The 21,872-nt window shown below is 32.5% G+C and overlaps 1 protein-coding gene and 1 pseudogene across 2 annotated transcripts in view; both read right to left on the reverse strand.

Moving 5' to 3' along the window:
• Positions 1 to 219: 219 nt before the first annotated feature.
• Positions 220 to 1,465, reverse strand: LOC115891771 (annotated as a pseudogene).
• A 1,080-nt stretch (positions 1,466 to 2,545) lies between these two features.
• Positions 2,546 to 21,872, reverse strand: part of LOC115891777 (facilitated trehalose transporter Tret1-like) — a 50,193-nt gene continuing 30,866 nt past the window's right edge. Inside the window, exons 1-2 of one of the 2 annotated variants that reach the window (XM_030912337.1) lie at positions 17,850 to 17,929; positions 2,546 to 4,168 (exon numbers count right to left, since the gene is read on the reverse strand). In XM_030912337.1, coding sequence (XP_030768197.1) covers positions 2,796 to 4,168; positions 17,850 to 17,886 — 1,410 coding nt within the window. In that variant the 5' untranslated portion in view covers positions 17,887 to 17,929 and the 3' untranslated portion in view covers positions 2,546 to 2,795. Of the gene's footprint in view, positions 4,169 to 17,849; positions 17,930 to 21,872 lie in introns of those variants that run through there. The other variant, XM_030912336.1, reaches the window with a different exon arrangement.

Here is a 21,872-nt window from a genome sequence, read left to right on the forward strand (position 1 = left end):
ATACAAATTTAATAGAAATTGTTATAATTGGATTAATATCTGATTTGATTAAATATGTTAATAATTAGGAATATTATCTAGAAGTATACTACATTTTTTTGTTAAATATTACATATTATAGTTGGTAAACTAGGCAAGATTTTATGTAAAATAATATTACAGTCCATAACATAATTTATTATACATTAAATATATAATTTATAATAAAAATTATTGAACTATGATCAATGTAATTATTACATTTATAATGGTTTTATCTCATAAAAAATAAATATTCTTTCTGTAGTAATACCTATGATATAGTTAACCTAAAGCCTCCTGACTTAACAAAGGATTGATGGTTTTCTTACAATATAAATTAAAGCAACAGTAAATAGTATTATTTTATTTATATAAATATAAACTTTGATATTATACTACATAAATACTTATAGATAAAACAAAAATACTTTAAAGACGTAAAAAAAGTTACGATTCGTAACCCTCGTTACCATACGACTCGGAATTATTCAATTCCCGTCTCGTTTCCTGATGCTCCCCCTTTAATATAAACTGAATTTCTTCCAGAGTTTTTCCTTTTGTCTCGGGAATGAATAGCAAAGTGAACGCGACGGTGCAGAAACACCACACTGCGAAAATATAAAACGGCACGTGAATGCCAAAACGGTTTTTCAATTGGTGGTAAAGTTGCAGCGAGATAACGGAAAAGCCGACGTAACAAGCATCGGAAATAGTCATTCCGATGGCTTTCATTTTGGCGGGAAACAGCTCCGCCGTGAGAACGATCGGAACTAAGCCAATTCCGAATTTGAAAGCGGCCGCGTAGAACATCACCGCGATCGGAACCGCCCAACTAACTGGCAGAACGTCGTAACCCTGATTTTTTTAAGTAAAATAGACAGCTATCACGCCTAAACTAGGACCGGCAAATATACCGGATGTGACTAGAAGAACGCGTCTGCCGAAATTATCTATGGCTAAGGACGCTGACATGGCAGCGCAATACATTAAGGCCGAGAATATTATAGCGGCGGTTGATGATGATATGTGCACTGCTTCCGCCTCTTCCAATATTGAATGGAGATTCATCAATATCACCGAAATACTACTCATATGCTGGGACCCGTTGAGCCATACCATTATCATCAAAACTTTTCTGTTGCTCTTTACTAAAATCAAGTCTTGAGGTCGCCCTTTTTCGCTTTTTTGTCTTTGAATTGCTGCGGCTATTTTTTTAAGTTCTGCGTCGGTATTACCGTTAGGACGAACTTGAGTTAATGATTTTCTAGCTTATTCAGACTTGTCTTTATACAAAAAAATAGTAAGGTGAATCTGACATGAACGGAAAACTCGTTAAAGTAATGGCATTGATACAAATTCCTATAACACACGGGATCCAATTAGGTACAAAAGGTGCTACGCAATAGACTAGAAGTATTCCTGTTAGCACCGTTATTGTGGCGATTTAATGTTTTTTTTACCTAGAATAATATAAAAAAAAACATCTTAATTATATAAATGTGTTCTATATATCAAAACTTTAGTATATCAAAAATGAAGTGCATATTTGGTAAATAAAAATATGTTTAAATAAACAAATTGTAAAAATGGGATCTCATTATACTGTGTCTTTAGAGTAGCGATGAGGGAGACTGGTCTTTGTGCAAAACCGATCAGCCCAAGATGAAAGACTTCTGCAATTCCGCACGGCCAAAACTTGCGGTCTTCCTTTTTCTTACGTTTAGTGGGTGATATAAAAAATAACTTATTTGTTCAAAAGTATTGTTTTAATATATTATAGATAGTGGTTTCCCGACCATTGCATAAAATTAAAATTCAAAAAAAAAATTCTGATTCAAAATATTATATTGAGAAATAAAAAATTTCGTACGACAAAATATTATAATAATTTCTTTCTTTAAAGTTTTATTTGCGTAAAAATACTGAAATACTATTTATGTAAAGATTTTCTATATAGAAAGTGCATTTAGTAATAAATCTATTAAAAAAATATAAGACTCACATGGTCTTGGACTTCCATTTTTTCATCACTACTTTAGAGCTTTTGACACAAGTTTATCCTTAAGTAGCTTTGTATTATTTTTAGCTAAGTATTGCCAACAAATTATTTATCATCGTACCTATTTGTTTGTGTTATTAATTTTTTTAAATCATTTAAATTCTTATTAATAGTATTTTAGCAGATTAGTAACGAAGGTATTTTTTTTTCAGACAAAATACTTTTATATTTTTTCAAAGTAGATATAATTATCATGATACGAATATTATAAAAATACTGATATTGTTATTAGTGAACACAACTAACTATACAAATTTAATAGAAATTGTTATAATTGGATTAATATCTGATTTGATTAAATATGTTAATAATTAGGAATATTATCTAGAAGTATACTACATTTTTTTGTTAAATATTACATATTACAGTTGGTAAACTAGGCAAGATTTTATGTAAAATAATATTACAATCCATAACATAATTTATTGTACATTAAATATATAATTTATAATAAAAATTATTGAACTATGATCAATGTAATTATTACATTTATAATGGTTTTATCTCATAAAAAATAAATATTCTTTCTGTAGTAATACCTATGATATAGTTAACCTAAAGCCTCCTGACTTAACAAAGGATTGATGGTTTTCTTACAATATAAATTAAAGCAACAGTAAATAGTATTATTTTATTTATATAAATATAAACTTTGATATTATACTACATAAATACTTATAGATAAAACAAAAATACTTTAAAGACGTAAATGAAGTTACGATTCGTAACCCTCGTTACCATACGACTCGGAATTATTCAATTCCCGTCTCGTTTCCTGATGCTCTCCCTTTAATATAAACTGAATTTCTTCCAGAGTTTTTCCTTTTGTCTCGGGAATGAATAGCAAAGTGAACGCGACGGTGCAGAAACACCACACTGCGAAAATATAAAACGGCACGTGAATGCCAAAACGGTTTTTCAATTGGTGGTAAAGTTGCAACGAGATAACGGAAAAGCCGACGTAACAAGCATCGGAAATAGTCATTCCGATGGCTTTCATTTTGGCGGGAAACAGCTCCGCCGTGAGAACGATCGGAACTAAGCCAATTCCGAATTTGAAAGCGGCCGCGTAGAACATCACCGCGATCGGAACCGCCCAACTAAAGGGCAGAACGTCGTAACCCTGATTTTTTAAAGTAAAATAGACAGCTATCACACCTAAACTAAGCCCGGCAAATATACCGGATGTGACTAAAAGAACGCGTCTGCCGAAATTATCTATAGCTAAGGACGCTGACATGGCGGCGCAAAACATTAAGGCCGAGAATATTATAGCGGCGGTTGATGATGATATGTGCACTGCTCCCGCCTCTTCCAATATGGAATGGAGATTCATCAGCATCACTGAAATACTACTCATATGTTGAGACCCGTTTAGCCACACCATTATCATTAAAGCTTTTCTGTTACTCTTTACTAAAATCAAATCTTGAGGTCGCCCTTTTTCGCTTTTTTGTCTTTGAATTGCTGCCGCTATTTCTTTAAGTTCTGCGTCGGTATTACCGTTAGGACGAAGTTGTGTTAATGATTTTCTAGCTTGTTCAGGCTTGTCTTTATACAACAAATAGTAAGGTGAATCTGGCATAAGCGGAAAACTCGTTAAAGTAATGGCATTGAAACAAATTCCTATAACACACGGAACCCATATGGGTACGAAGGGTGCTACGCAATAGACTAGAAGTACTCCGGTTAACATCATTATATAAATTATACTTGAAAGAAATCCGCGAATTTTTTGATCGGCCATTTCGGCTATGTACATGGGTGCCGCTACAAACGCCGTATCTCCAGCTATTCCAGCGAAGAATCTAGCTACGTATATGTATTCTATGCTGGGCGCGAAGGCTATAATTATCCACGCAATTAAGGTGGTGGTGGAAGAGCCGATGAGGGAACCTTTGCGGCCTATCTTGTCCACGAGGTACATGGTTAATGGAAGGCCGCAGCATGCTCCCAGCATGAGGATGGTTTCGAGCCATTCCGCTTGCTTCTCGGTCACGACAATGGGACTGTCTGGGGCCAGAAGCCTGGGAATGATCGGTGCGGTCCATCCATATTGCATTCCATCAGAAATGCAGGATAGGGTCCCTAAAAAGAAAAAAAATATAATCATTTAAAGAGTTTCTATAAAATGCTATATACTATTGTGGGCACTCTAGTGTAAAGCTAGAGACCAAGAACTATAAGAATTTACTCAATCAGCATTTTTAAAATATGTTATTCATTCTATTTTTTTTGGACACTATTTACAGGGTCACAGGTAAAACTCTAAATCGTATGATTTTCTTTATTATTGTATTTGACTTTTGCCAGAATCTGACTAACAAGCAAATTTGATATTTGAAGTAGGTAAATGGCTAAAAAGTGGATTTATTCGTGGAATTTTGAAAAAGTTATGGTTGTTTTTCTTAATTTTCGCACATGTAAATAAAGAGAAAATCTTCATCGTTTTTAAATAATAACCAATTCTCGTGGTAAAAGCAAAAATAACAGACTGCTAAACACTTAAATATACCAGCTGCGTCTCAAAAGTGTCTCACCCGAGGTCTCACCCCTATAACTTTTTTATTTTCTCAGATAAAAAATGAGATTTGATATGTTAGTACATGACATAAATTAAGATTTATTAACGTATTCAATTGTTTTCGGTCACTTCCTGTTTCACCGAAAATGACTACAACTTTTGATTTTTATTCGATAGAAAATAACACTCTGAATCAAATGACATATCATAATATGTCAACTTTTGACATATTCGCTCACAAACAAATTGTATTTTAAATTTCAATCTGGAGTGCTATGGATGTGTTAAAAACAATAATTTTTAATCAAGGAGCGTTAGAAAAATAAGATTTGATCGTCTAATGTTTTTAGTGTTTTGTACCGGCCGCGCGGTTAAAAGAAACCCAAGTCGCATTTTTAATGATATCTCAGTTTTTTTCAAATGGATCGAGGGTGGCTCATTAGCATATTTGGAAAAAGCAATTTTTTACGAATAATTTGATACCACACACTTGGTATTTCGAGTCAAATCGTCGTTATGAATCTCATGTTACAACTTCAAATAAACCATATGCAAAAATGTCAAAAGTTGACATATTATATGATATGTCATTCTATTCATATGATATATAATTTTATTCAGAGTGTCATTTTCTATCGAATAATGTAGAAATATACCGAGGGTGTCATTTAAAAATCAAAAGTTGTAGTAATTTCCGGTAAAAAAGGAAGTGACTAAAAACAATTGAATACGTCAATCAATCCTAATTTATGTCATATAGGGGTAATTTATAAGTTATAGGGGTGAGCCACTTTTGAGACGCATCCGGTATATCTAGTACTAATACATTTAGTTATATATTTTAAATAAATTAATAGTTTAAAAAAAGTAATTTTTGTTGTAAAACATTATTGTCTTTCGTGATGCCAATTATAAATAACTATTCCATTTACCGATCATATATTATCATTATTATAAATCATTCCTACACATTTTTTCTCTTTAATTTCTCTACTTAGTTTATAATTTCTTAAAAAATAAGGCCCCCTGTTGTATTAATAAGCTATTAAATTTTACCAGAAACCTTAGGTATGAAGAAATGCATAAACAAAAAATATTATGCACAATATATTTTGATATTCAGTAAGTTGTGTAAATAAGTTTCTAGACTAGAATTTATTTCTTTGGTGGCTGAAAGGATAGGGTACCCTTATGTAAAATTATAAAAAGAAACGCCAAAATTTGCCAACTGACCAATTTTTTAATTGTTTATTACTGAATGTCAAATTTAACAGATACCGGAGGGTAACATGCTAATCTTTGTTTTGTTTTTCAAAACTGGCTCACCTCTATCCAAGAACAGTTAACCTAATAGGACTGCTCATTCAGCCAAAAGTGTCCGCCAGGTGCATGCGAAAACTACTCGCTTTGTGACGTCATTGTAGCCCTTGTCATGGTTATTAGTCCTTATCCGGCAACCAATAATACACACACGTGCATTATTGGTTACCGAATGCAAAATGTTCATTATTTAGTTTATTTATTTAAACACCTTATATGTATGCAGTATAGAAAATTAACTGTATAAATCGTATTAAATACTCGGATAATGCATTTTTAAGAACAGCAGTTCCCAGCATCACCTTTTGCAAGCATTCTTTTTAGAGTACTTCCATATTTTGCTTTAAAATAATTAATAAACAAAATCGTGGGCACTTAGTATGCACTTTGTCACAATCCACATCACAAAATGAACGTATTTATACACTCTATAGCTTTAAAAACTTTAAAGACACCTTTTTCACATTTAAAATTGACAAAATAATTAACTCAAAATTTCTCAGCTGTTATTTTTATAAGTTTACCATAGGCAACTAATAATACACACTATCATGACAAGGCCACGAAGGCTTTGACAAGGGCTACAATGACGTCACAACTGTTAGCTGAAGCGCGGGAAGAGGCGAACGTACGTCTTATGAGGATGAGCAATCCTATTAGTTTACCGTTCTTGACCTCTATCACTTTTTTATTTTTTCAGATAAAAACGATATTTGGTTTCTTAGTAATATGACATAAATTAGGATTGATTTACGTATTCAATTGTTTTTTATCACTTCCTATTTCACCGGAAATTACTACAACTTTTGATTTTTAAATAGCACCCTCGGATTTTTTTTATTTTAATCGATAGAAAATGGCATTCTAAATAGAACGATATATCATATATCAACTTTTGACGCTTAAAAACTCGTATTTTAAATTTCAATCTAGAGTGCCATGACTGTGTTAAAAACACTAATTTTTAATCAAGAAGCACTGCAAAAATATATTTGATCGTCTAATGTTTTTCATGTCTTGTCCTGGCCGGTTAAAAGATGCCAAAATCGTAATTTTAATCATATCTCAATTTTTTCAAATGGAACGAGGGTGGCTTATTAGCCTATTTGGAAAAATAATTTTTTACGAATAATTTTGTACCACACGCTTGGAACTGCGAGTCAAATTGTCGTTATTAACCGCATGATGCAATTTCAAATAAATCATATGAGAACACGTCAAAAGTTGACATATGTTGAGTCATTCTATTCAGAATGTCATTTTCTATCAAATAAATTTAAAAAAACGGGGGTGTTATTTAAAAATCACAAGTTATAGTCATTTCCGGTAAAACAGGAAGTGACCATAAACAGTTGAATACCGTCAATCTATCCTAATTTATGTCATATACTACAATACCAAATCTCGTCTTTTATTTGAAAATATAATAAAGTAATATGGGTGAGCCACTTTTAAGACGCACTCGGTATAATTATTTTATAAATAATTAATTAAATAATTATTTTATGAGTATTTTTAATTATTTTATTTAAACACAAGATAATAAATAATAATAATATAGAGATATAAATAAGTAATTGAAAAAGAGGTGTACATACAGTTGTCTTGGAAATGACGATCGATTACATTCCCCACATAATTTTACATATTATAAAATGTTAGCGTTCTTCATTTCCATGCCATCTCTGACGCCGATTTTTTTTTCGATCACAATATTATACGGGGTGAGTTTCCTACGATGTTCTCTATGGGTATCTCGGAAACTATTAGAGATAGAGAGTCGGTTAAATGGCGAAAGAATTGCAGTTTTGTGGGGTCATAAATATACGCCTTTCAGATTTTTGAAAAAGTTCATGGCTTACTAGATATTTTGAAAAAAACAAATTTCTACTATTTTAAAAATTATCCCTAATTCCATTATAAGCTATTTTAGACAAAAACTTTTCAAATAAAAGTTGTAGATAATCACATCGTTAATGAGATCGTGTCCTCCGTTTTTTTCTCAAGCCTATCATTTTTGACATATGCACAAATATATGCTTTATTAAATGGAAACCATAGTTGGCCATGGCTTCATAAAAAGCGCCATTTTTTAACCTTTTTGCGATATAAGCTATAATATGTTTTCTTCGAAAAATTACTGAGTTATAGCCAATTCTTATCATTTTTAAATAATTTCACTCAGTTGGCCATGGAAACAAGTTTAATCGTCTTTGCTCTCATAAATGTGAATCTGTCACATCCAAACTTTGTAAATTAAAATAAACAAAAATTGTAAATATGAATTTTTTCAAATGAAGAAAGGCGTGTAAGATTATTGGTTCAACTTTTCTTGACCATACATTTTCGAGGATACGTTGAACGGTGAATGTTATGTTTTTTAGAGAACGATTTTCAAGACTTATTAGAAAAAAGTTATATTTAGTTATAGCCAATTCTTATCTTTCTTGACTAATTTCACTTAGATTGCATGGCATTCTTATTCTTTTGTGATTTATAACTTATAAAAAGTCAGAATATATTACTAAACGGTTCTTTAGAATTTACATTACACAAACTAAAACTTAAAAATAATAATATAACTGCAGTCACTGCATACACTTTAAGTTATTTTAGAAAATTTTCAAAAAATCCGCCATTGTTTTGAGAGTTACATCTTTTTAAAACTGAATTATTACCTATTCTCACAGAAGGACCGGTCGACTTAATTAAACTTCTCTCGTACCGCCACTTCGAGTGCCTCTCTTAATTCATAAGTTCTTTTGTAAACATTATTGTTAACAATACCGCATAAAAAAAATCTAAAATGGATAGGTCAGGTGATCGAGGAGGCCCATGCAATTAGTCCACCTCTTCCTATCACTGAGTTTATATTATTATGATATAAATAATTTTTAACATTTCTTTCATTATGGGAGGGGGGTCATTTGGAAACACTCTAATGATGCGCGAGTAACTACACGCTTTTTCTTCATTTGAAAAATTCATATTTACAATTTTTTATTTATTTTAATTTACAAAGTTTGGATGCGATGGCTTCACATTTCTGAGAGCAACGGCGATTCAACTTGTTTCCATGGCTAACTAAGTGAAATTGTTTAAAAATGATAAGAATTGGCTATAACTCAGTAATTTTTCGAAGTAAACATATTATAGCTTATTTAGCTGAAAAGCTTAAAAATGGCGCTTTTATGAAGTCATGGCCAACTATGGTTTCCATTTATAAAACATATATGTCATATGTCAAATGTCATATGTCAAAAATGACAGGTTTTAGAAAAACGGAGGACACGATCTCATTAAGGATGTGATTATCTACAACTTTTATCTGAAAACTTTTTTGTCTAAAATAGCTTATAATGGCATTAGGGACAATTTTAAAATAGCCGAAATTTGTTTTTTCGAAATATCTAGTAAGCCATGAACTTTTTCAAAAATCTGTAAGGCGCATATTTATGACCCCACAAAACTGCAATTCTTTTCCCATTTAACCGACTCTCTATCTCCAGTAGTTTCCGAGATACACATAGAGAACATCGGAGGAAACTCACCCTGTATATGCATATTACATTAGGGTGAGCCAAAAAATATACCCTATGGAATTTATGGGTTAAAATGAACCTAATAACCGAGAAAAAAATATCCCCGAAAGGAAGGATTTTTAGCTCAATTTTAAAAGGTGTCGGTGAACATTCAAAATTTACCATTTAAATAACACGTAAAAAAATCCTTTTCCATTAAAAGTACCATAACTTTGAAACGGTTTACGATAAAAAAAAATTACATCGCGGATTCTTGTAGAGCATCAAATTTCCTAAAAAATCTATCTGAGAGTAATTTTCTGTGAGTAATCTAGTTTTTTTGCTAAATATGAAAATTTTACATTACAAACACTAAAACTGCATATTTTGATTTTTTTCACTTTTCAAAGCTTTCAAATATACGAATTTTTGAATTGAATAAAATACTCTCAGATATATTTTTCATGAAATTTTATGCTCTACAAGAATCCGCGATGTAAACTTTTTTCTCGTAAACCGTTTCAAAGTTATGGTACTTATAAATAAATCACCCTATATTCCAATCAGTGGGGGCCATTATAGGCCTCTGCCATACAAAAGGTGGTGTAGTAGTAATTTTTTAATATGTTGTTAAAGTTTAGGTCTTGATGAAAAATCCAAGTTTTCGACCTTGGGGTGCGACCGCTCGAGCCGCCATCTTGAATTAAAGATACAAAAAACTGTATTTTTCATAATATATCCGCAGCTGTTAATCTTACGATCAAAATGTTGGAATAAAAGTTAGATATCAATATTTTTTCGATGTATCAAGTATAACGGGACATCGTAAAAAAAGCGGAACAATTTGGGTGGAGTAATAATTTGGGCGGAGGCAAAAAGGGCGAAGAATATTTTGCAGATAACGAAATTTCCGCCAAAATTAAAAAAAAAAACACCAGAGGACATCGCAGATACTAGAGCACGCTTTCTCGTTGCTTTGTATGGTGGCAACTTGGAAGAAGACACCTTAGAAGAAATCCGCTACCAACGTTTTGCTAGATCAACCACAAAAAGTAAATCCAATCTTGCTTCATTGCCACCAACGAAGGATGCTGCGCGGTATCATTCTTGCAGGACATATCATCAAGCCCAGAAATGGTATGGAATCGAGAAAAAACCTGAAAACTGGGGCTGGAAACTGGGCAGCAATGGGCTTGTTCAACTCACCATGACTAAACAAGCAGCACCCAACAACTTATTGAAATTCATCATGCACTTGTAGAAAAGGATGCGGTGCAGCATGTGGTTGCGGGAAAGCTGGGTTGAAATGTTCCGTTGTATGTGGCTTCTGCAGTGGTCAGTCATGCGAAAATGTCCCGGAGGTTCACATCGACATTGAGGACGAAGACGACCAAGACTTAATTACGATGACACCGATGTATTATATTGTTAGCTTATAACAATAATAAACAAGTTTAATTAAACACATTTATTAAACATCGGGTTCATCAAATATAAAAGTAGCTTTTTACAGGCTAGGCGCCATTCTAAAATCTAACAATCAACTGTCATTCTGACATAGACATAGACATATGTCAATACCTCAGGGTTGTACATAACATGAAATAATACTTTATTCTACATCCCCTTTCTTACAAATTTAGTTTTTCAGGTTTTTTTATTAGACGTCCTGAACGTGTCTGAGAAGAGGAATTATTTGGTTCACAATTACCTTCATGCTCTATTTCAGAATCACCTTCAGCATCATCTGTACAATCGTATTTATCAAATGGAAAACTGGAAACATCATTTTATTTTCTCTTATATCTACCCTATTCCTCCTAATAATATTTTGATTAGAATCTTTAAGAATATATGATCTTGGTGATAAATGTTTGTCAATAATAACCCCTGGTTCCCATTGTTTACAATTATGATTATATACTAAAACATTTGAATTCGGTTTTAAAGGCTTTAAATCTTTAGAGTTTCTATTGAAATAATTTTTATTAACACATTGTCTCTGATTAAGTTTTTCAGCTACATTTTCACACAATTTAGGTTCTAATAATTTTTCAGCAACAGGAATCTTTGTTTTGCATTATCTACTCATTAGGAGTTGAGCAGGTGTGTAATTAAGATACTTTAATGGTGAATTTCTATATGCCAATAAGGCACTTTCAATATCAGTTCCACTAGCAATACATTTTTTAATGATTTGTTTACTAATACCCACTCCCTTTTCTGCAGAGCCATTAGACTGAGGAAAATTTGGGCTTCTTATTATTAACTTAAAATTCCATTCTTCTGCGAACTGTTTGAATTCTAAACTATTAAATGGTATGTTATCGCATGTAATAAAGTCTGGCGAGCCAAAGTTACGAAACATTCTTTTCAATAACTTTATTACACTGAAAGCTGATTTGTCAATCAATTTTGATATCTCCAGTTGGAATAGCTGTCGTATACTACTAAATAACTGATATTGGTATATGTAAAAATATCTACACCTAACCTCTGCCATGGTCTTTGTGATATAGGATAAGATAATAATGTCTCTTTTTGTTGCTTTGGGGCAAACTGATTGCATATTTTACAACTGTTTATAAAATTTTCTATATCTACATTAATACCTTTCCAATAAAATATTTGTCTTGCTCTTGTTTTAACTTTTTCTATGCCGATATGTCCTTCATGTAAAATAGATAGCATTTTATTTTGTAAACTTTTTGGCACTATAACTCTAGTCCCATACAACAAAAAATCATCACTAACAGAAATATTATCTTTGATTTTAAAATAGTGACGTATATTGAACGGAACGTCCTTCTTATTATTAGGCCAACTATTGGCACAAAATTGTCTGACTAACTTTAGGTTTTGATCTTTACTGGTTTCTCTTTTTAGCTCTATTCTGCGTTTTTCTAACATAGTTAACCACAATATTATGAACTGCATATTCAAACTCATTATCACTTTTTAAACCTATATTAGTTAAAAATGCTCTGGAAAGTGTATCATCGGCAATATACAGATATTTACCCGGTTTATAAAAAACTGATAAATTATAATTAAGGAGTCTTAAACGCATTCTCTGTAAACGAGGTGAAATTAAAGATAAATCTTTTTTAAAAATTGATTCTAATGATTTGTGATCAGTCCTTACTGTCACACTCATACCGTAAATAAAATAGTGGAATTTTTGTATAGCAAACACAATACCTAACATCTCTTTTTCAATTTGTGTATAACGTTGTTCTGTGGTAGTTAAGCTTCTTGATGCGAATGCTACTGGGTGTCCATCCTGCAATAAACAAGCACCTAGACCATCCTTTGACGCATCTGTCTCTATTTCTATCGCTTTACTTGAGTCAAAAAATTGTAGAATTGGTGCAGACGTCAAAAGATGTTTAAGTTGAAGTAGCGAGTTATTATGACAAGATGACCACTGCCAGTCTACATCTTGTTTTGTTAGTTCTCGCAACGGAGCTGTAACCTTTGACATATTCGGGACAAACTTACCTAGGAACTTTGCCATGCCTAATATTCTAGATATATCTGCCTTCTTTTTTGGTACTGGTAAGTCTAATATAGCTTGAATGTATGTTTTATTCAGTTCAATACCATTTTCACTATAAATTTGACCCATAAACTTTACACTATTTGATTTAAATTGAATCTTGGTTTTATTAAATTTTACATTGTATTTCAAAGCATTTTCTAGGACTAATTTGAGATTTTCATCATGTTCTTTTTCATTTTTACCTGTAACTATCAGATCATCAAAATATATACCAACTCCCTGTATGTCACCAAATATTTCACAGATTTTCTTTTGAAAGACTTCAACTGCTGAACATATATCAAAAGGTAGTCTGCAAAATTGGTATCGACCAAATGGTGTACCAAATGTGCAATAATCGGCACTTGTTTTGTCAATTTTTACTTGAAAATAACCGTCTTTCATATCAAGGACTGTGAAGTATTTTTTTCCATACAGATTTAATGCAATTTCGTCTGCTGTTGGAATTTGAAAATATTCTCTCTGAATGGCTTGATTCAAATATTTTGGATCTAAACACAATCTTAAATCTGAGTTTTTCTTTTCTACAATTACCAGAGGATTAACCCATTCTGTTGGATACTCAACTTTTCTTATCACCCCTTCACTGGTTAACTGTTCTAACTTTGCTTTTAGTTTTTCATTGAGAGTATGCGGGACTCTTCTAACAGGTTGTATATGTGGGACGCTATTTGGCTTTAATGAGATATGGTGTTCCATAGGAAACTCCCCTAAACCCTTAAAAACTTCAGAATATTTTGTAACTATGTCATCTACAGACTTAAACAAGGTTTTTTCGACAATTATGTTATCAGTTCTCTTAATTAAATCTAGGTCCACACACCCTTTCAACCCTAAGAGAGGTAATTGATTTTTAGCATCTACAATAATGAACAAAACCAGGGCTGTCACATTTTTCACTTTGCAATTTAAAAATATTTCTCCAACTGGTTTTATTTTAAATGTACTATTACCATATGACACCAGTGTGACCCTTGTTCTGTTCATTTTGTATTTACTACCTAATGATTTTAAAATATGAAGTGGTAAAACACTTACTTCGGCTCCTGTGTCTAGTTTAAAGTTAATAATTTTACCTTCTACATTAATATTTTCTTTCCAGGTTACCTCACTACTATTGGACTGCAGAGAGCCCACACTTTTTATACAATTAACATAAAAGTTTGAGTCACTATCGTCACTCTCGCATACCTGTTCTACATTGTTAACACTTTTCTTCTTTGGTTTCTTCTTGTTTCTTTCTTCAAACTTGGTCTCCTTCAGTTTACAAACTTTGGCAAAATGGTTTGGCTTCTGACACTTGGCACATGACTTCCCAAATGCTGGACATTTTCTAGATTTAAAATGTTTGAACCCACAGTACTTGCAAGCTTCTGTGGCCTTCACAGTATCTACTGTAGCTTTAGTCTTCAATACTTTTGCCTGGAATCTGCTAACCTCTGTTGCTCGGCACATATTGATAGCTTGATCTAAGTTCAATTTAGGTTCTCGGAGCATTGCTTCCTGCAATGACTTGTCACTTATACCAATAACTATGCGGTCTCTAACCATGTCGTCTGGTTCCTTGTATTCGGTTGACATTATTGCCTTGTTTAGTTCAGTTAAAAACAAATCAAACGATTGTCCTTCCCTCTGAACAATGCTGTTGAACTTAAATCGCTCAAAAATTATATTTGCTTTAGGAGCACAATACTCTTGGAACTTCTTTTTAATGTTTTCCAGTTTTTTGTCTTCCTTTGTCGAAAATTTAAAACTGTTAAACAGCTCAAGGCCATCATCTCCTATTAATTTCAAAAATACTGCAATTTTCTTCTCTTCGGGCTTACTATCAAGGTCGGTAGCTTGCGAAAACAAATCAAATTTCTGTGAAAATCTTCTCCAATTTTCAGCAATATTACCATCAATCAATAGCTGTGACGGCGGTCTATAGAAATTCTCCATCTTGTTTTTCAAGCTATTCTGGCTCTAGTTTTCAACACTTCGTGCTTTAACTTTCTGTTTGTTCTACTTTCTACTTTTGCTGTGACCCACCTGACACCATGTATTATATTGTTAGCTTATAACATTAATAAACAAGTGTAAACACATTTATTAAACATCGGGGTCATCAAATATAAAAGTAGCTTTTTACAGGCTAGGCGCCATTCTAAAATCTAACAATCAAGTGTCATTCTGACATAGACATAGACATATGTCAATACCTCAGGGTTGTACATAAAATGAAATAATACTTTATTCTACAACTGAAGACAATACTCAAAACGTTATTAATAACCGACCCGGACCATCAAAGAAAAGAAAACGCTAATAAATCGCCATGGCACTACCTTATTTTTCAGTTTTTTTATGTTGTGCGTTATATTTCAATGAGACATATGAAGGTTATAAAATATTTTTTTAACTCCGTGGCACTGTGGCACTACCTCACCAGCCACTGCCGTTTATACACCTATGTAAAAAATAGCGAGAATTTCGGAAAAATTACAAAATTGGGGTGTTTTTCTATTTTTTTTTCGTCACTGTACCTTCTATTCAAGATGGCGGTTCGAGCGGTCCCACCCCAAGGTCGAAAACTTGGATTTTTTGTCAAGGCCCAAACCTTAACAACATATAAAAAAATTACTACTACACCACCTTTTGTATGGCAAAACACCCCACTAACTGGACTACTAATACACATAAATAATATAACTGTATTATATGCTTTATTACTATTTTTTAAAAAGCACTGAAAAATGTGTCGGGTAAATAAATTAAGTAAAAATATTAAATACCTACGCATTTATACAGGGTTGTTCACCACATACGACACGGAGTATTGTAGCTAAACGATTAGATTTTTACAAATTGTAAGTTTTGGGTTCGTTGAAGGATTATTAGAGCTACAATTTAAAAATATTTTTTCAAGATACAGAGTGTCCCAACTAAGTAAAAAAATAACTCCCTGTATATTATTCTATTTTTAGATTCTACCATTAAAATAAAGATAAATTTGATTAAGGTTCATCATACTTAAACCTTACCGTTTTTGAAATATTTTCAATTTTATGAAATTGCAGTAAAAATTTTAAGGCTTTATTTCTCCAAGGGTATCAAAGTTTTTAATACTAAATATTTACTGAAGATTATTTATTGACCAGATATTGTGTTGCAATCATAAAAAATTTACTACCTTATACAGAGTGTCCAAAAATGTATATTAAATAATTACTAGCTTTAAACGGCAATAGCGTGTTTAATTTAAATGGAACACCCTATATATTTTGCGTGAATAAGATGCACAATGTAATTGTCTATCAAATTGTATTATACGATTTTTTACCTATCTCTTCAAGTTTTCGTAGAAAATGCATTTTCGTATAATTTAGACCCTCATTTATCACTATACCCATGGAATATTGACATTTTAGATTATTTTTAAAGAAGATACTAAAAAAGAGAGTACAGATACTAATATTATCGATATAGCTCGCTTATTTCATAAAAAAAATAAAAAACTGTTTAAATATTTTTGTTAAAAGGGACCAATTAATATGATCCCAGTATTCAGACTGCATTAATTGACTGTTTTGTTGATTAATAATAATTGCTCCAAATACTAAAAAACTGAATTTTTGTGTGTATTAGACAGTGTGGTAAAAAGTAACGGCCTTATAAATTTTATTTCATTTTTTGACGAATGCTGATTTATAAAAACAGACGTTTATTTTCATAATTTATTATTATATTGATTTCTGAGCCAAATCCACATTTATTTAGAATACTTTATTAATTAAAACAATTTAAAAGTATGTAATTAACTAATTTTTGGTCGGAAATAATGATGGTATATTTAATTCGTATACTCTTTTATAAAGATTTAAATAGTTTTTTTGGTATACCAATAGGCTTGCAATATTTACACTTGTACATTTTCTGCATATATGTTGCTTAAAAAAAAATTGAAATCAATATTCCATGGGTATAGTGATAAATGAGGTCTAAATTATATGACAATGCATTTTCTACGAAAAGTTGCAGAGATAGGTAAAAATGGTATAATAAAATTTGATAGACAATTAAATTGTGCATATGATTCACGTAAAATATACAGGGTGTTCCATTTAACTTAAACACGTTATTGCCGTTTAAAGCTAGTAATTATTTAATATAAATTTATGGACACTCTGTATAAGGTAATAAAATTTTTATTATTGCAACACAATATCTGATCAATAAATAATCTTCAGTAAATATTTAATATTAAAAACTTTGATACCCTTGGTGAAATGAAACATTAAAATTTTTACTGCAATTTCTTAAAATTGAAAATATTTCAAAAACGGTAAGGTTTAAGTGTGATAAACCTTTTCAAATTTATCTTTATTTCAATCGTAGAATCCAAAAATAGAATAATATACAGGGTGTTCCATTTAAAAAAATACAACTATGATATTTTTTACTTATTTGGGACACTCTGTATCTTGTAAAATATTTTTAAATTGTAGCTCTAATAGTCCTTCAACGAACCCAAAACTTACAATTTGTAAAAATCTAATCGTTTAGCTACAATACTCCGTGTCGTATGTGGTGAACAACCCTGTATATTATATTTAAATTTTATTCAAGAAACTAGAATTACGAATAGAAATAACTTAGGTATGTTAATTAAATTGACGAAATAGTCACAACAATTGCATTATTATTGGATTTTTTTTATTAAATAACAGGCATTGTTTGCAAATAAAAACATATCTACCTTTAAACATATCAATGTTTCGAATATCCGTTTCTATAAATATATAATGAAGAATTTAATTAAATGATTTAGAAATAATATCTATCTATCTATCTAAAACTAACCTAATATTGCCGCTCCAAACACACGTCCATTACTCATTGTAGCACAGCATTATCAGAATTCAAACTTAATGTTTTGTCTTATGCTGAATAATTTTAAAAGTCAAAGAGTGTTACATTTTATCGCAATAATATATTTACCATTTTGTTTATCCGTTTTCACTAAGATAAATAAATGTACGAAAAAATATCTACGCCTGTTTACTAATTTAGTTGAAAATACTACAGCTCCAATGTATTTTATAAAAGATTATTTTTAATTATAATTTTATGTAATATAATCAAATTTCAAGCTGCGAAATGTTAATAATGCTACTCTTATATAGTTCATATCAAATAAACTTTTAGTCACGTGATTACGCTTGACCGGTACAGCGCTGCCCTGTTTTACGTATTTTCTTTTAATCAAAATATTTTAGACAACAAAAATAAATTAATTATAAATATATAAACAGTTATTATTTCCATCAACAAAGTAATCTTCTTAAGAGCACTTAAGGAACATGAAGGGCTATTACTACCGCTTTCCCGTTCAAAATATTATAGTAAAGTTGGGATGAGTTTTTAGGGCTATTAAGTTATCTTGTACAGGGTGGGTCAAATTCGACGCTTTTAAATGGAAACACCCTTTTCTATAGGAGATAGACAAAAACTAATATCGGTGTCTGGAGCTCAATTTTTGTCAAAAACATGATAGTGAAAACCGCATATCGATATCTGTTACCGTTTCGGAGTTACGGGGTGTTTTTCAAAAATATGCATTTTTATCAAATCGCTGTAACTTTTTTGCTATGGAAATTTTTGTATTTTTATGAAAACATTTCCAAAGCACCTTTTTACGTAGAATTTAATGGTTTAAGTATATTTTTTTTTAAATTAATAATTTAAGAATTATCAACAGAAAATTTGATTTTTTATATGGGACACCCTGTATATTTTTAATTTATTGAAAAGAATTTAAAATTACCTTTCCAAAAATATAACACACTTGATATTTTGCTCGGTTCCTCTTCGAAATATAGAGTATATAAAAATTTGCCCGTTTTAAATAAGTGGGCTTTGAACGGCACCGGCTCTAATGCCAAAAAATTCTAGCTGTGAGCATCAATTCAAACAAAAATAATATTTGCTATGAGAGATGCAAAATTTTATAACAATTTAAAATATATTTAACCAACACACATTATATTTAACCTATATAACCTTAATAACCCTAACCTTAATATATTTAACCAACACACATTTAAACTATATCTAATAACTATAAAAATAAATAGCAAACCAAGACATGAGATTTTGCTACAGGTGTTCGACAGAGACGTATGTATGTGGTGATCCCCTGTTCGACATAACGACCGTCTTCTGTTATGGACCGACGGGACAATTTTTGAACATTTCTCGCGGAATTCATTAACTCAGTGGGGGTGAAAGATATCCTCTCATAACTGCTAAGTATTTCTAATTCTTGTCTAGATTATACAGAAAAATAAGGAACCTTTATTCTTCCGCAAATATATCCATAGGATTAGATCCATGGGCACTAAGTCGGACGGCCTCGACGGCTGGGATCTTGGTTAGCTATTCAATTATTCTTGAAATTGGCTGCAAAAATTTGCTGATAACTTCAGCGTTCAGAGGCGGTGCGTCGTCTTGTTGAAAAAATATGTTTTCGAGTTCCATTAAGGGCATATCATCAATAAGGGGTCCAAAAGCTTACTAGTTAAAAGTGGCGAACTTTTAAAAATTCTGTATTTTGAAGGGGATTATGACAAAATATTAAGTGTGCTATATTTTTGATAAGGTAATTTTAAATCCTTTTCAGTTAATTAAAAATATAGAGGGTGTCCCAAATAAAAAATCAATTTTTCTGTTGATAACTCTTAAATTATTAATTTTAAAAAATATGTACTTATACCATTAAATTCTACGTAAAAAGGTGCTTTGGAAATGTTTTCATAGAAATATAAAATTTTCCAGAGCAAAAAAGTTACAGCGATTTGTTAAAAATGCACATTTCTGAAAAACACCCCGTAACTCCGAAACGGTAACAGATATTGATGTGCGGTTTTCACCATCATGTTTTTCATGAAAATTGAGCTCCAGACACCGATATTAGTTTTCGTCTATCTCCTATAGAAAAGGGTGTTTCCATTTAAAAGCGTCGAATTTGACCCACCCTGTACATTTCGCACTAAAAGTGGTTCTAAAAAAACAGTGTTCGACTGCAAGGTCTGCTAGTAAATATTTTTAAGCTTAAAGTATTACACTATTTATTTAAAACAAAAACTCGTGATACGAAACGAAAGTGTCAAATCAAAACGAATGACAATGTCAGAAAATAAATAAATAAAAAATGTGGCAACTTGATATTTTTCACAGCAGAGCTTCCACCGTCGGAACACTATGAGATCTAGTACTAAAATCACCACTGGTGAAGCTGTGGGGAAGCCCCCTAGCGACACTGTGAACATTACAAATGAAAGTTCCAAGGAACCAAATCCAAAGGAAACTACAAGAGGGGAGGCTGACACTTGCTTGGGATCTTCCTCCACAAGTGGCGCACAAGCTACCACCTTCTCCTAACCTACCTCTAGACCCAATAAGCGACACAAGCTGCCGTTTCGTCTATCCGGCCTGGGTCAACCAGGCGGGCTAGACGATCTTCTGAGAGTAGGTCTTAGCGCAGCAGAAGCACGGAGATAACTCCGTCTGCTCCACGAAGGACTTGCTCCAGAGGAAGCAAAAGCAAAAACACTCCTCCGAAAAGGGGAGACTAATGAAACCAAGAAACAACCGGACTCATCTCCATCAAAGGGCAAGAGTGGGAGCGAGAACTTCTCACCTCTTCTCCGGCAGGGAGAGAAAAAAGCCACGATGGAAAGCCATCCAACACCGGGAGGCAAGCAGGGACGTATCACCAGTAGTGGCGATCGGATCGCAACACAACGATATACAAAATGTGGGTCAGTTGCGTTTTGCGGGGATACATTTTCGGGTGGGCATGATCCTCATCGATTGTGTATCTCAAGAATCGGCGAACTGGTTGGTGGAAATCGCACCTAAGCTTAAAAATTGGCAGGGGCCGGAACTGGTTGCAGTGCTGCTTAGTTACCTGCTGAGCCTTATCCAGGGTCAGAACTTCAATGTAAGGACATCGAGTTGGCGAGTCATCAACTCGAGGGAGGACGGTCATTGTCAGGTCCTCACAATAGGAACTGACCTAAAACCCAAGGAGGCAATAGAGAAAGAGGGGCATATCCTCTATTATAGATACGGGATAACACCGGTATCAGGTCTAAAGAGAGACCAAGTTAAAGAGGTGGAAAAAATGGAGACAGATCCTCCAGCCTCCACCTCACGGGTACCTCAGTCGGAGGCAAGCTCCTCGACTGTGAAGGGCACGGAGGGCCAAATTCCAACAGTGGAAAGGTGTGTACCCTCGGAGGAAGAACATCTGTTATCAGAGGAGGATGGGAAATACCCTACAACAGAGGTATGATGGGTTGTGGACTGTGTAATGACTCAAGGAAGGGGCACAATAGATCTTTAAGGTCGCAGTGATTAATCTTCCTCTCACTCATTCTACATTCTACCACCCGAATCCCCAGCGGGAAATCTAAATTCCAGTTAGTCAGCCCGGCGCCGAATATATCCATGGTTGGTAACAATGAAATTAAAAATCGCGCCCTAGATTACATAACTAAAAGTTTAATTGATATCAAATATAGTTAAATTTTGTTAAATTTTTATTATGTGCGTAACTTTGGATTTTAACCTCGAGAAAGGTTTTATGTCAAAGAAATACATGTATTTTTACAACTTTTAATTAGGTTTTTGTTATTATACAGCAGTAGTTCCCAAACTTATTTTTCTCGTGGACCACTTTCAAAATTTTACTGGTTTCGGTGGACCCCCTGCTGCTACATTTCTACCACATTCTTAAAGTCGCCAAAAAATAAAAATTGTGTCACTTCTGAGTTCTGTCCCTATATTCCGATATGTAAAATAAAAACGAAAAATGGTACA

Source organism: Sitophilus oryzae, unplaced genomic scaffold (assembly GCF_002938485.1).
Source record: "Sitophilus oryzae breed Bouriz unplaced genomic scaffold, Soryzae_2.0 scaffold_1198_pilon_pilon, whole genome shotgun sequence".
Classification (NCBI taxonomy): Eukaryota; Metazoa; Arthropoda; class Insecta; order Coleoptera; family Curculionidae; genus Sitophilus; species Sitophilus oryzae.